At 39.6% G+C, this 16,175-nt stretch overlaps 1 protein-coding gene across 9 annotated transcripts in view; it reads right to left on the reverse strand.

Annotated features, from left to right (window-relative positions):
* LOC104588555 (phospholipase D delta-like) overlaps nucleotides 1-16,175 on the reverse strand; it is a 98,496-nt gene that overhangs the window by 30,025 nt on the left and 52,296 nt on the right. For 6 of the 9 annotated variants that reach the window (XM_088887830.1, XM_010246531.3, XM_088887831.1 and 3 more), the window contains exons 9-10: nucleotides 4,774-4,875; nucleotides 1,429-1,599 (exon numbers count right to left, since the gene is read on the reverse strand). The exons of 1 other annotated variant lie outside the window; for it this stretch is intronic. In XM_088887830.1, the coding sequence (XP_088743956.1) occupies nucleotides 1,429-1,599; nucleotides 4,774-4,875 (273 nt within the window). The remainder of the gene's footprint in view (nucleotides 1-1,428; nucleotides 1,600-4,773; nucleotides 4,876-16,175) is intronic. 2 more of the 9 variants (XM_088887832.1, XM_010246533.3) reach the window with 1 other exon arrangement.

Here is a 16,175-nt window from a genome sequence, read left to right on the forward strand (position 1 = left end):
ATCTTCATGTTTAATTTACCTAACATTGGTTTAAATCTCTACCTTTCCTTTCTCTCAACTTTGCTAATTTAGACATTCCTTTTTATTCCACTGTAGTGCCTGATTTATGGTAAAGCTCGTCATAAGCTCTATATTTAACTTCACTCACTTTCTTTCTAACTTTCTTTCTTATGGTTTTATTTTTTCCCATATTTCCTTTCTCTCAACTTTGCTAAGTTTCTTTAGTACACTTTCATTTCCCTTTATATTCTCCTAAGATACCCTTTTGCAAATTTTTTATGTTGTTAGCCATTTCAAGTCAAATATCATTAATCTATCCATCTAAATTCCAATTTTCTACAATTATCAACCTATTTCTAAATTAAGCTTGTTTTTTCTCCTTTTAGGTTTTCCCACCTAATTCTTAGACACATATTTTCTTCCCTATTTTTCTTCCATTTCCTTATGCACACATATACAACTACTAATCTATGTTGTATTGTTAAGCTTTCTCCCAAATAACTTTGCAATCTTTACACTTCATTCATTCTATTCTCCTAGTAAGGATAAGATATATTTAACTTATATTTGATCCACTTTTAAATGTTATTAAGTGTTCATCCTTCTTTTGGAATAAGGTGTTTAAGCTGTCATATCCTAAGCTGCAACAAAATCTAATGGTGTACCCCCTGATTCATTCCTCTCCCCAAACCTAAATCCTCCATGCACCATATCATATCCTACACTTCTTTTCCCTAAATGCCCATTTAAGTCTCTTCCTATAAAAATCTACTCTGCATTTGTAATTTCTTGGCTTAAACCTTCCCATAATTGGCAATAAGCACTAATAAGCACTAATTATGTTAATGATTTCCTCACCTAAAACAAGTCTAATTAAAAATTTTCTATTTCCAATTATTTTAACATTTACATTTCATTTTTTTAAATCCTCATTTACTATTATCACTACACCATTTCTATTGTTCACCTCTCTTGTATATCGTAATTTGTACGCATCAATTTCTTTAGCTGTTTTAGCCATCCATTTAGTTTCTTGTAGGAAAGTCATTTTGCATCTTATGAAACTGGGGCTGAGGGCATTATATTTGTTTCCTAGATCCCCCATTTTGTGTATGCTTCTTCTTGTTTCACCTGTAAGAAATTCTAGACTGAAAAATAAAATGATTTTTCTTGAACTGCTACTCAATTTGTGCAAAATATTTGTTTTCTACAGACACGAAACCAAAAACCACAAAATAGCATTTTCTATGAAAATATTTAAATCCAGTTTACATGCAACCAAGGGAGCTTAAAACAGAAATATAATTCTGAAAGGCATACTTTGCATTAATAGTCCGTGAGAATTATCCTTCACATTTTAAGACTAATGTGCAAGAATAGTCTAAACTATTAACCAGAGAAGGGTAGAAGGAAATGAAAGAAAAACACCTGTGCATTGTTTTCAGAAGGATTTGTTTGTGATGATCTGTCTGGTGAACCAGGTTCACGTTTACCAAGGCAATAAAAGTTCAAAAAATCTTGAGGATGACATTTATTAGACAGGCCAGCATTGTCAAGTGCCTGTCCTACAATTCTGTACATCATATCTATTGTCTGCCCCTGTAAAAGAATTTTGATTTTAGCACTTAAGAGTCAAACTAGGTAATCATTTACAACAAAATATCATGTCAATTTTTTGACCAGTATGTGTGAATCTTTATTAATTTGATTAAAAGAGTATTATGTGCACGATGCTATTCCAGGAGCATCCCATGAGTTGTCCTATTTTCGTTACCCACAAATCATAATATTTATACTTCCCTTATGGGACCAAACCCCAAAATAATTTTTCCCTGTTAGCTCTAGGTTTTGCTCACCCATCTACCATGAAGTTGATAGTCTTTGGTGTCCATTCGAAGCAGACTCTTAAATTCTGTGTTAGTTGCTTTGTCTCCTTCATGATACCACTATAAACTCATGAAGCTTTATCAGATTTTCTAAGCTATCCTCCAATTATTGTTTTGGAGTTCCTTTCCACATCCAAATTGTGCCATTGCAAAGATTGGGCTAGTCTTAAACCATGCAGTGCAGCCTCACTAGTTCAGAGAGAGAGAGAGAAAGAGGTCATATGAAAGTTAATACTTTTGAAATGCTTTTAAGGAAAACAAATTGATCATTTTCTCATCACATATGTGCATCTTGCACAATTTGGCAATGGTGTTAATTGGCATAATCATGGTAATTTAATTTGTGCCAAAATCTAATCCCCTCTTTGTGACCTGACCTTAAACATTCTTTTCCTTTGTGATTTGATTAATTGGAGCCCTCAACTAATTGCTTGTTTGAATGGTGTTACTTGGGTCGATGATGCATAGAAAAAAGAATATAATGAACATAAAGGTACATTTTAGAGTTTCTGGTTTTTGTATAAATAATGAAGGGGATGAGTGGGCCCATTAGGATAACACTCTTTTCCAATCTCTCTAGTTCTTTTCTCTACCTCTTTTGTCTTCCTCTCTCTCTCTCTCTTAGATTGAAACCTATTTCTTCTTCTACTAAATTGCAACCTGGTATCAGAGTGGGAAGGAATAATGGAGATAACACAGAGGGTTGATATTGTCAGTTGCTGATGTTGTTAGCCGTAGAGGTGAAGTCAGCAACCATATGGAAAGGTATATTAGTCAGAGGAAACCCTATATTCTCATAATTCAGGATTTAAAAGAATTTTGGTGCTGGTTTAAACCACATTTGAAGCCTTTTCAATTTTTTCCTGATCGTTTAGTGTAAAACTAAGAAGCAACCATGGAACTGCAAATCTGAGTTCTTTACCTACATAACTCTATGGATCAATGATAGTTCCTAGAGTGCTTTGAAGTTTGGGAATGATTAGAAGTGGTCTGGAAATTTTTGGATGTCTAAAATATTCTGGAATTTGGGACATATTCCAGGCCAGACATAGTTTTGTCTCAGTTATTGCATACACAACTGTTGTTATCACTCTTGTAGAATTTGTAAACATCTCTGAAGGCTAAATCTTATTAAGTTTGGTATTTACATCTATTTTGGGTTTCTGATTGATCTTAGTACTCTTGTTTTTTTTGAAAAGTAAAAAGAAAAATTTATTAAAAAGGAAAAAAACAATTATATCCTAGGACAGTGTTCAGAAAACACCTCCATAAGAGCAAAAAAACAACAATAAGCAACCAAATCCCAAACAAAAGGCCGCCAAGCAACAAGCACCCCAACCAGCCCAAAAGAAAAACAGAAAACCAGCGACCAAAACAAAAAGCAACCTCAAGAGCCAACTGAGCCCAGAACCCAACATAACGCAGCCATGGACCCCCAAATTCTCATCCCCTTCCCCAAATGCGCTTCTCTTGTTCTTTTCATGCCTTCTATTTTGTTCAAATTGCTTGATTGCCTTCCTCACTACCGCTTCTCCCCCTAAAAGGAGAAGGCCCAGAGATTTCCCAACTGCCACCTGTCTATCTACTAGTTTATTAATATTGACTCTTCCCTTAGTTGTTTCAGCTTTATTCCCTCCTATCTCCTTTTCCCCCTCTCTGTTTTCCTCTCCATTCACTTCCTGGTAACTTCGTTTTCTCTCATCCTTCGCCTCACCTTCAAACTCACTCACCAAAAACCCACAAACTCACACACCTGAACCTTACATAAGCCAAGAAAAAGCTTTCCAAACCCACAGCACATTAATGAATCCCCGAAGATGGTAAACCTGCGTAGGTGATGAAGAGGATGGAGCTATAGGAGCTGAAACAGCTAGCCTCTTCCTGAAAGAGACACGAAGTAGTTCTGGAACAGGAGTTAAATTGGATGAACCTATTGAGTCAAAAGAATGTAGCACCAAAATAGAAGTAGCAGAAAGTTTTGCAATGTGAGCGAAGAAAGAAATATTCTCAAGGATAATAACATTATGGGACACAAATCCAATGAGAATGAGGGTCATAGCAGAGGAAACCCTTATGCTCAGGGCCATATCCTACAAATGCGCACACTGCTGATTAGGGAGTGAGTTTTGTGAACTCATGAGGTGGAAGATGAATGAAGCAAACAACCAAAAACATGGACAAAGAAGTCAAGTGAACAATGGAATAGGTTCTGAAAAGGAGAAGTATTATGCAAAATAGAGGAAGGAAGAAGGTTGATAAGGTACACAGTAGTGCTGGCCACTTATGCCTAAAAGAAAGTAGGAGCACGTGAATCATGGAGCAGGGTTCGGACAATAATCAAAATGTGTTTGTTCTTGCGCTCTGCCACTCCATTTTGTTGTGGAGTGTCAAGAGAAGATCTTTGTGATTGAATTCCATTCTCTCAAGAAGATTTGAAAATTTCCATCAAAATATTCGTCCCCTGAGTTTGAATGGAGAACCCCAATATTAGCATCAAATTGATTTCTAATATTAGCTAAAAAGGATTTAAAGATGGGAAAAACATAAGATTTGTTTCTCAAAAAGTATATCTAGGTAAAGAACGTGAAATCATCAATAATGTAACAAAATAGTTATAACCCAACCTTGAAATAACAGGAGACAAACAAACAGCACTATGTACCAGTTAAAAGGGAATAGATGCATGCTCCACAAAAGAAGAAAAAGGTAGAACACAGCTCTTACTCAAGCAACAAGAAAAGAAACTTTTATTATCATTATTAAAAAAAGTAACTTCAAAAGAGAACCATCACGAAATAAAGACTAATTTATTTGCATAGGGATAACCAAGACGCCTATGCCACAAATTGTTTCTGTAAACAACTTCAAATCTAGGAGTAGTAATAACTGAACAAGATGTAGAAGAAGTCACTAGTGTCTTTTCGAATTCCAAGGCAAATAGTCGACCCAACCTACACCCCTTCCCCTTCATTGTCCTAGTGTGTTGGTCCTATATCAGAAAAACCATAATGAGAAAAGGAAACAATGTTACCATCCTCAACTTATTGGCTAACAGAAATCAAGTTTGTTGCAAGTTTAGGAACAAATAGTCTAAGGAAGATGAAAATGGGAATTAGCAAAAATAGATAAGGACAGATCATTTCATACAACAATGTCCAATTTTTCACCATTAGTAGTAGCAACATGTTTTTTCAAGGATTGAGGTTTAAAAGACTGACTAGTATATGCCCCTGTCATATGGTTAGAGGCACCAGAATCAATAATCCACAATGACTGGGAGAAGAACAACAATTAAGATGACAAGAGTGGGTGAGGTACCCCTACAAAGAATATTTGACCTTATAACTTTGTATTCAGGTCTTAGATTCATTAAAAAATGCATTGTCTTTCTCCTACCAAAATGTTCATTCATAGCTTTAATGCAGCAAGCAAAAGTAGATTCACCCATATGAACCAACTCATACTCAATCCATAGGTTTATAAAACCAGCATAGTACTGTATTTTCTTTTCACCCTGACTATAAGAAAAAAATTCTGTCTCAATTTGATATTGACGAGTTATGTCAAACTGTTGATACACCTTTTCCATAGGGGTAAACATTTCACTTGCAGTCCGAAAACTTCTCAATGGAAATGCAATGTCAATTTCACTTAAACCAAGAAGCTAAGATACAGCTTTGGCATTATCAATCTTTCATTGGTCTAGCCCTTTGAAATCATACTTTGTGGTGCCATCAACACACCCCCAGAGACCATTTCTTTCAACAAATATCTAGAAATGAAACTTACAGAATGCATAATTAGTCCCATTAAACTTCACTGGCAGAAATATCTCTTCTCTCCAAAACCATTACAGCAGAAGGATTCAAGAAAATCCAAGGAAAACAAGGAAACTGCACCACCAAATAGACTAAAAACTTGATAACAGATATGTGAGTGGTCACACAGCACAAAGGGGATCAAGACCCAATTACAGATCAACCAGACAAAGGTTGAAAACAGATAACAGTACAAAAAAGGTAAGTTTACTAGATCGTCAAATAGAGAAGAGGGAAATACACCCCCAAACGAAATTTGATCCAGAAAAATTTATAGATATGATTAAAACTGACTTGGGATAATTCAGATCTGAAGTTTCAAGGTGATTGAAACAGCCAATCAAGAGAAAGAGAAGAAACATTAGGGCTGTAGAGAGACTGGGCTGAATGTGCCCTAGCCCATTATTATCTTATTATTAGTTCTTTCAAGTTGTTTTGTTTTCTAATGGGCCTTTCCTCTATGGGCCTGTTATTTCCTTTTATGTTTTTTTTAAGTATATGTTGATGAGCTGGCCACCCACTCAAGGGAAGACTTGTAATTTTGTTCAATCTTAGTAAGATTAATAAAAGATAAGAGAGGTGGAAGAGGAGACCATCAGACTCTTCTTCTTCTTCTCTTTACACTCTTGCTATAATCTGAAAATATTTTACAGATTTTTATTGGACTGAATGACATCTTGGTATTAGAGCAGGTCTTCCTTCCTTCTTTTTATTGGACTGATTGTTTAGAAACTTTTATGCCTACGTGGTAGAAGGTTTGGAGCGTCAGAATCTGACTATAGATTGACAACAAAGTGAGGCTACTGATCTTTTCCCCAAAACTCTAGTCAACAAGAGAGTTTCCAATTACAGGTTAAAGAGACTGTTTGGGTGAAGCACTCAAGTCTTTGGGGGTTCCTTTTGATCTCCAGAAGTGGGAGGTTGCAGTTGGAAGAGGTTTGGGAAGCTCCGCTAGGAGCGATTACTTCTTTCTCCATGGAAGTCGAGTGCAGTGAAACCCAAGATATGGAAATTTTAGGTATTAAGCTAACCTCAGTTTAGTCCATAAAGACTGAAAACTGTGTTTTGGATTTTCGTTTGGTCAATGGAGCAATCTGGAAGTGAGATGAAGTAGGTCCCGATGTCCAAGGTTGGTCCCATAGATTCCTTTTTGATTGGAGTGACTACAATCAAACTGAATGGAACAAATTATTTGGCATGGGCACAATCTATAAGGATTTATTTTTGTAGAAGAGGTAAACTAAGGTATTTCATGGGCAGTAAGGAGAAACTGGCAGAGATTGATCCTACATATAAAAAAATGGTTGCAGGAGAACTACATAGTGATAGGGTGGTTTAGTCAACTCTATGCAGCCTCACATAAGTTAGCATTACCTCTAGATGACTTCGGCCAAGGAGATTAGGGATAGTATCAAAGAAAGATATTCTCAGAAATTGAGTGTTGCAAGAGCCTATAAGTTGAAGAATGATGTGAATAATCTGATACAGGGGGAGAAGAGTGTAGTTGTCTACTACTCTATGTTGAAGTCACTGTGGTAGGAGATAGATGTTATGAAGATAGTTGTATGGGAGAGTACCAAGGATGTAGAGACATTTGGAAAATTGGTGGAGGGAAACAAAGCATTCAAGTTTCTTACAGGACTCAACACTGAGTTTGACATTACAAAGACGGGATATTCTAGCCAAAGATGAAGTTACCCTTGCTTAATCATATTCTATAGTGAGCACTGAAGAGAGTAAGCGGCAGGTACAGTTACAGGGACCACCTTCAGAGCCTTTTGCACATGTTGGAATAAAGCCAAAGGAGCCGACTAAGAAGAAAGAGGTGATATGTGAATCAAGAAACTGAAATACACTAACAACACTTTTTGGAAACTTTACTTGGATCTTCTCCCAAAAAGGTTTTGGAACAACAACTTTAAGAAGAATGGTCAGCCTTGAAAGGCCAAGAATGCAAATGTTGCTACAACACCTGAAGGAGATAATAGAAAAAGTGAAGAAAAATCTGTTGTGGAGCAGCTAGCAACAATGAAGATAGAAATTGAAAGGTATGGGAGTTTAATTAATCATTCGGAGACTATTGTTGCAGCTTCTAACTCCTCAGGAAACACCTCTTCATCCACATTTGCTTGCCCAAGTACTCATGCTTCTATAAATCATGCTACTACTTTCGGTAATCATAAAATCCCTTAGATTATTGATTCTAGTGCATCAGACCATATGACCAACATATCTAATCTTTTTGTTTTCATATCAGCTCATCTCTAGTAGAGAAAAGATATCCCTTGTTGATGGGTCTCTTGCTCCCATCTCCGACAAAGGGAATATCAAAGCCTCTAAATCCCTTGTTTATTACTAACTTGATTAAATTTATTACTAACTTGATTAAATCAATAAATTGTAGCATAACCTTCTTCCCTACCAATTTTGTTTTTTAGGATTTGAAATCTCAAAGGACGATTGGGAGTGGCCATGAGGTGAATGGAATATAATTGTTGGGTACACCTAATCGAAGTCCTAGACCACCTAGTAGAGTAGCTTTGGAGTCTGTTAGCGTCGAGTACCAGAGTATGTAGGGGTATTTCTGTCATTATACTTATGTTGAGGTTGCTAATGTGAAATATCATGTTAAAACTAGTGTCCCTCACTTAAGTAGGGGCACATGTGTCTTTATGTTAGTAATATAAAACATATCTGGTCGAATAGGAGAGGTAATTTTTTCTCTCATTTGAACCAGACTTTTCTTCTCTCCTTTTCTCCTCCTTTCTTTCTCTCTCTTTCTTTCTTCTTTCTTCTTCTCTCTTCTTGGCTGTTATCAGACTAACAGAACTCAAGGGCAGGCCGAATCATATATGGTATCAGAGCTCAACTAAGCAACTCGGATCTTCCCAGATTTCTATTTTCTGCGCACCCAGTCTAGGGTTTTCTCTTGGTTTCTTTGCCATCAGTTGGAGATAAGGGAAAGGGCTGAAAAGGAGTGGTCACCCTCTTCCCTTGGAGGTCTCTATGCCTCCAGTTGTGCTGTTCGTGGTCGGTTGTTGTGGTTTCTAAGAAGCCCTCCCCTAATCGATGAAGAGAAGAGGACTGATTCGTGTGGTGCAGTGGGTGTCTTGTGTGGTCTAATTTTTTGTGTGGTTTGAATTTCAGGTAATGAGGTAAGAGATTTCTTTGCATTTTATTGTTATGAATCAAATAAGAAGTATGTTTTAGATCGTATGGTAGGATTTCAAACTGTAGTGTGCTAGGATTTATGCTGTTTTCAGCGTGATTCAAAGGGGAGTGGTCCTCATATAGTGTGGGGAGATTCCAGGTAGTCATGGGGTAGGGTTTGTGGTGTAAAGACTGCAATCTTAAGCAATAACAAGTGCTGAAACCAATGTGATCAGTGTGTGGTGTGGTCTAGTGTGCAGTGTGCCGAATTCAGCAATGGGAGATAGCAGTGATAGCAAATCTAATGTGATTATACCTATTGACTACCTGAATGTTCAAATGACCTCCATTAAACTGAATGGAGAGAATTATGTACCTTGGGCCAAATCTGTAGAAGTTTTCTTTTGAAGGCAAAGAAGAAGGTGAAACACATAAGGGAGGAAAATCCCTCCACTAATTCTCATGAGTATGATGACTGGAACAAGAGGATGCACAGATTATCACGTGGTTATGAAACAGTATGGAACCCAAGATTAGTGTAAGTTTCATGTTTCTTGACATTGCCAAAGATGTGTGGGACCATGCTAAGAATTTGTATTCTGGTCAAGACAATACAACCAGAGTATATCAGCCGTATCAGGAATACTTTAATCAGCAATAGGGCAATCAGAGTCTTGAGGAGTACTATGCTAGTATGACAAACATTCGTAATGAGTTGAATGTTTATCACCCCCTCACTTCTGATGTCAAAATTCAGCAACAACAGAGAGAACAACTTAATGTGACTCGATTTTTGGTGGGGCTGAAATCTGAGTATGAACCAGTGTGGGCTCAGATACTAGGAGGGTCAACTCTCCCTTTCTTAGAAGAGGTGTTTGCTCGACTTCGGAGGATTTCCATTGGATCTACTGAGAACTCTAATGTTTCTGATAGATCAGCATTTGCAGTATCGAGGGGCCGTGGTGTTAGAGGTGGAGCTCGGGGAGCTCAGTCTGGCCGTAGTGGTAGCAGTGGTCTAGTATATGGCTAGAGTGGCGGTGGTGGACCTACATATAACCGTGGTGGTGGTCGTACTGGAGGTAGAGATTTAGGGGGAGCCCGTGGCAGAGGACGTGGTTCGGGTGCGAGGAGGTGTACTCATTGTGGTATGGATGGACATACCATTAATTATTACTATGACTTGTGAAGAGAACACTGATGTGGGCCCCACAGCTATGGTCCCACTGTGTTGGTAGGGTAGAATGTGTTCTAGTCATCCTAGGGTTAGCTAGTGGTCAATCTGTTATTTTAGTTGTTATTTATTTCAGCTTTATTTTGTTCTATTTGTTATGTAAATATTAAGGGCAGATCTGTCCTTTCCATGTAATTAGCATAACTTATAAATATTAAATAGAAGTGGTGGCGGCAAAACATTCAGATTCTGTCCTACCTTTCAATTCTTGTGTTCTACTGCTCTCTCTACTCTTTCTCCTCTCTCCTCTATACCTTTTCTCCTATTTTCGAACCTGAAATCTATTAAGGTTCAAGGCTGATAGCAGTCTTGAACATCTACTTGGTATCAAAGCAAGGTTAGGGTTTCTCATGTGAGTCTAGTCCAGCCGACCACATGAGAATCTCCTAGGGTTGGAAGGTGAGAAGGTAGAGTTCATGGCCTGATTCTTGGAGATCGCCAAAGGGTTTAGCAACTGTTGAAGACTTGTCACGGTTGCAGAGTGTTGGTGATCAGGAAGAATCAGAGAAGGCTAGGGTTCGGTTAACCTTGGAAGGCAGCGAACAGTTTTTTCTTGTAAGTTATTTATTTTCTAAGAGAAGTACTAACAGAGAGGATAGGTTGGACCTATCTGGAAAGGGCGCCGAACCATTCTAGGGTTTTCTCCCTTCTATTCTCTAGGGTTTTACAGCAAACCCTACTGTTGGGTCAAACTGCCTTAGGGTTCTTTTCTCCTACTCTAGGGTTTGAAAGTGACCTTGCGGCAAACCCTTAATAAGCTTGCGGCAAGCCCTAATGTTAGGCTGAACCTTGCGATTTACCTGGAGCTCTCCTCAAGTTTTTTCCAGCATTGATCATCTTTTAGGGTTTCATATTAACCCTACTGCAAGTCTATCTGTACGGTACTGATTGGAATGTGCTACTGAATGTTTTCTTTAAGGACTAATTAAAACCCCAATTCTGCTAAGCATATCAGACCTGCTTCCAAGCTGTTTTCAGATTTTTTTAAGGGTTTTCGAACTCTCTTAAGGGGTGAGAACTGTACGGACTGTTGCTGTTGTGCTTGCTAGTTGGTTTCAGATCATCAGCTATACCTGTTCATGCACATATACCGTGAATACAGATTGGTTCTATATTGATTTTTGGTTGTGATTGATAGTCCAAGTGCTGTTCTTTGACTGTAGTAACCCTAATTTTGAGACTACTGGTTCTTGACCGAAATGGAGTTTAAAAATCAGGCCGAAGGCAGTTTTGGGAACAGCAGTTATGTGGTATGTGAGCATTGTAAGAAACCCAAACACACAAAAGAAACATGTTGGAAGCTGCATCCTCATTTGGTCCTGGCAAAGTTGAGAAGCAAGAAGGGTAATGCTCATGTGGCCGTGAATACTGATTCAGCATCCTCGTCTGGCACAAGAGGCACATTCTTAGAGACCTTAGCCTCAGCTCAGTCACCATTAGCCCCTGCCACATCTGCTTTCGCACATTCAGGTACTCGAGCCTCAGCCTACCATGCCTCAGCTCCAGGTACTACTGAACCCTGTTGGGTAATAGATTCAGGTGCATCCGACCATATGACTAGCTTGCCTTCATTGTTTACCACTTATCATTTATCTTCTGGTAGGGATAAAGTATCCATTGCTGATGGCCATCTTGTCCCCATTTCTGGCAAGGGTGACATCAAGCTATCGGATACCATCTCCTTATCTTCTGTCTTACATGTTCCTAAGCTTGATACTAACCTTCTTTCAGTCAGTAGTATTACCAAACACATGAACTGCTCAGTAACTTTCTTCCCTGACCGGTGTGTTTTTCAGGACTTGAAGACGAAGAAGGTGATTGAGACTGGTAGTGAGACGAATGGGATCTATCTGCTTAGGGAGAGTTCTCGTCGAGAAGAGTCAGTGGATAAGAAGTCACTTGTTTCCCAGAGTGTGAGTTCGGTTATGCTTTGGCATAACCGATTGGGTCATTTGTCTTTTCGGTCCTTAAAGAGTCTGTTGAGTTGTCCCAGTTGCAATGTGAAAGCTGTGAGTTTGCTAAACATTGTACAAACTCTTATTCATTGAGTAATAAAATGAGGAATCGTCCTTTTGATCTTGTGCATACGGATGTTTGGGGGCCATATCACATCCCTTCTATGGGTGGGTACAGATATTTTTTGTTATTTGTTGATGACCATACCCGGTTTTCTTGGGTTTATCTTATGCGTTCACGAGATGAAGTTCCCGCCCTGACCCAAAACTTTCACCAAATGATCCTAACCCAGTTTGATGCCAAGATCAAAGTTCTTAGATCTGATAATGCAAAGGAAGACTTTGCTAAGCCATTGGCATCTTACCTTCTTAATCATGGGGTTATCCACCAGAGCACTTGCCCTCATACACCTCAGCAGAATGGGGTTGCAGAAAGGAAGAATAGGCACATCTTGGAGGTGGCTAGAAGTATTATGTTTACCTCCAATGTCCCTATTCGCTTCTGGGGTGATGCTATCCTCACGGCGGTATATCTTATTAATCAGGTTCCTTCCCGAGTTCTTGATATGTCATCTCCTTTTTTCCCTTCTATACCCAGATGAGGAGTTGTTCATTGTTCCCCTTAAAACATTTGGTTGTACTTGTTTTGTTCAGCTTCTCGGACCCCATCACTCCAAGTTCGAACCAAAAGCCTCTAAATGCATTTTTCTTGGTTATGCACAAACTCAACAGGGTTATTATTGCTATGATCCTGTCTCAGGGAAAATATTTGTCTCCATGGATGTCACTTTCTTTGAGGAGACACCCTATTATTCTCGAGTTTCTCCTCAAGGGGAGAGTAGTGCGAGTCGGGATTTGGGTCACTTTCTTCAGGGGGAGAGTAGTGCGAGTCGGGATTTGGGTCACTTTCTTCAGGGGGAGCGTAATGAGGGTAGGGTTCATACTTTTGGGGTTGTTCCCTTACCTATTCCATTGGGTGATGAGGGTGGTTAGAGGGATCAGGAGTTGAGGGTCTATCACAGGCGATGCAGGCAGGTTGATCCCGGTCATCAGCAGTCTAGGCCAGCTCCAATCTCTTCTGCGACTCCAAGTCCAGGTATTATAGTCCCAGGGCCCACAGAGACTTCTTCCACTGTTGCCACTTCACCTCCTGCAGATGACCTTGACCTTCCCATTGCAGTCCGTAAGGGGAAACGGCATTGTACCACATCTACAACCCACTGTATTTCCCAGTTTTTATCCTATAATCGCCTATCTCCCACCTACAGGTCCTATCTTACTTCCGTTGCCAATGTCCCTATTCCAAGAACAATGCAAGAAGCCCTATCCGTCCCGGAGTGGAAAGATGCAATGCAGGTTGAAATGGATGCCCTGTTAAAAAATAACACCTGGGAGCTAGTTGATCTGCCCAAAGGAAAGAAACCAGTTGGTTGCAGATGGGTATTTACTGTGAAGCACAATGCGGACGACTCCATTGAGAGGTATAAAGCTCAGCTAGTTGCAAAAGGGTTCACCTAGACTTATGGTATAGATTACTTGGAGACCTTTGCCCCGGTAGCCAAGATGACCACCATTCGAGTTCTATTATCTCTTGCAGCAAGCCACACTTGGCCTTTGTACCAAATGGACGTTAAAAATGCTTTTCTGAATGGAGACCTACAGGAAGAGGTTTACATGTGGTTGCCTCCTAGATTCTATGATACAGAGATAGGTAAGAAGGCCTGCCGGCTCAATAAGGCATTGTACGGTTTGAAGCAATCACCTAGAGCTTGGTTCAATAGATTCAGACTAGCCCTTGGGAAGTTCAGTTATGTACAGGCCCAGTAAGATCATACCCTATTCATCAAGAGGGGAGTCTTCTCTGACACTACTTGCAGTATACGTTGATGATATTGTGGTGACAGGAAATGATAGCCATGAGATTGAGTCCCTCAAACAGCTCCTTCATCAAGAATTTGAGGTGAAAGATCTTGGTGCACTTCAGTATTTTTTGGGTATTGAGGTTGCTAGATCTAAACAAGGGATATTTGTCTCTCAGAGGAAATATGTCCTAGATTTGTTGGCGGAAACTAGAAAGTTAGGAGTTAAGCCTGCGGATACACCCATTGAACAAAACCACAGGATTAGTGCAGAGAGTGGGGAGCCTCTTGAAGACAAGGTTATGTTCCACCGATTAGTGGGAAAGCTCCTATATCTCTGTCTCACTCGGCCAGATATCAGTTACGCAGTTAGTGTTGTCAGCCAGTGCATGCATTCTCCTAGAACACTGATGTGGGCCCCACAGCTATGGTCCCACTGTGTTCGTAGGGTAGAATGTGTTCTATTCATCCTAGGGGTAGCTAGTAGTCAATCTGTTATTTTAGTTGTTATTTATTTCAGCTTTATTTTGTTATTTGTTATGTAAATACTAAGGGCAGATCTGTCCTTTCCATGTAATTAGCATAACCTATAAATACTAAATAGAAGTGGTGAAGGCAGAACATTCAGATTCTGTCCTTCCTTTCAATTCTTGTGTTCTACTGCTCTCTCTACTCTTTCTCCTCTCTCCTCTATACCTTTTCTCCTATTTTCGAACCTGAAATCTATTAGGGTTCAAGGCTGATAGCAGTCTTGAACATCTACTACTTGCATGCTCCACCCTCAACTTGGGCCAATCATGCCATGACTAGTAACAGCAGTTTTAGACAGAAGAGTCTTTCAGCTGATCAGATGCTTCCTACATCCATAGATGTTCCCAGGAAGGAGATGATGAGTGTCCCCCGTGATGAGTATGAGAGGTTTGTCCAGTCCACATCTCAGCAGAACACGGCTACTCTCGCAAACTCAGGTATGGCTTGTTTGGCATCCACACCCAATCCCTGGATTATTAACTCTGGAGCCTCCGATCACATGACTGGAACTCCAAGTGTGTTTTCTTCCCTCTCTCATTGCTCAACATCACAATCTGTTACCCTTGCTAATGGTTCCACATCCTCCATTTGTGGTGTTGGTAATGTTAACATGACTCCCTTATCTTTATCCTCAGTTTTGTATGTCCCTAAATTTCCGTTTAACCTTATGTCTGTTAGTAAGTTGACCAAGTCACTCAATTGCTATATTACTTTTTACCCTTCTTCGTGTGTTTTTCAGGATCTCAAGACGGGGATGAAGATTGGTGGAGGGCATGAAGCTGGTGGATTGTATTATCTTGACGGTGGTGGAAGAACATCAACAGCTCTCCAGTCATCTCTCTCACCTCTCCAGTGGCACTGTCGATTTGGTCATCCTTCGCTGAAAGTTTTGAAGTCTTTGGTCCCTTCGTTGAGTCAACTTTCTCTTTTAGATTGTGAGTCATGTCAGTTGAGGAAACATCATTGTGTTCCCTTTAGCCCTAGGGTTGATAACAGTGTGTCGAGTCCTTTTTCTTTGGTTCATTCAGATGTTTGGGGTCCTTATAAAGTGATGTCATACAATGGATATAGATATTTTGTCATTTTTCTTGATGATTATTCAAGGATGGCGTGGCTCTATTTAATGAAAGAAATGAGTGAATTGTTTACCATCTTCCAAAAATTTTATGCTGAGATTCGCAACCAATTTGGTGTTCACATTAAAATTTTTCGTTCCGATAATGGCCGTGAATATTTCTCTTCATGATTTCAAGAACACTTGGACCAATATGGCATTATACATCAGACCTCATGTACCTACACCCCACAACAAAATGGAGTGGCTGAGAGAAAGAATTGTCATCTTTTGGAAACAACTCGATCCCTCATGCATCACATGAATGTTCCCAAACCCTTCTGGAGTGATGCGGTGCTTACTTCTTGCTTCTTGATTAATCGGATGCCCACGTCTATCCTTGATGGTCATTCCCCATTCACTACCTTGTTTCCCACCTTGTCTCCATTTCCTCTTTCTCTTCGAGTTTTTGGGTGTGTTTGCTTCGTCCATAATCTGGGCCTCGGGAAGGACAAGTTAGATGCACGATCCATTAAGTGCATCTTCCTTGGCTATTCCCGGACCCAGAAAGGGTATGTCTTATCATCCTAGTTCTCGACATTCCTTTGTGTGTGCTAATGTTACCCTCTTTGAGTCTACTCCGTTTTTCTTGGGGTCTGGTGATGTTTCTTTCTCCTCATCACCTCCTCCT

The sequence above is a fragment of the Nelumbo nucifera genome, chromosome 5, assembly GCF_055504915.1.
Source record: "Nelumbo nucifera cultivar China Antique chromosome 5, China Antique-T2T, whole genome shotgun sequence".
NCBI classification, from domain to species: Eukaryota; Viridiplantae; Streptophyta; class Magnoliopsida; order Proteales; family Nelumbonaceae; genus Nelumbo; species Nelumbo nucifera.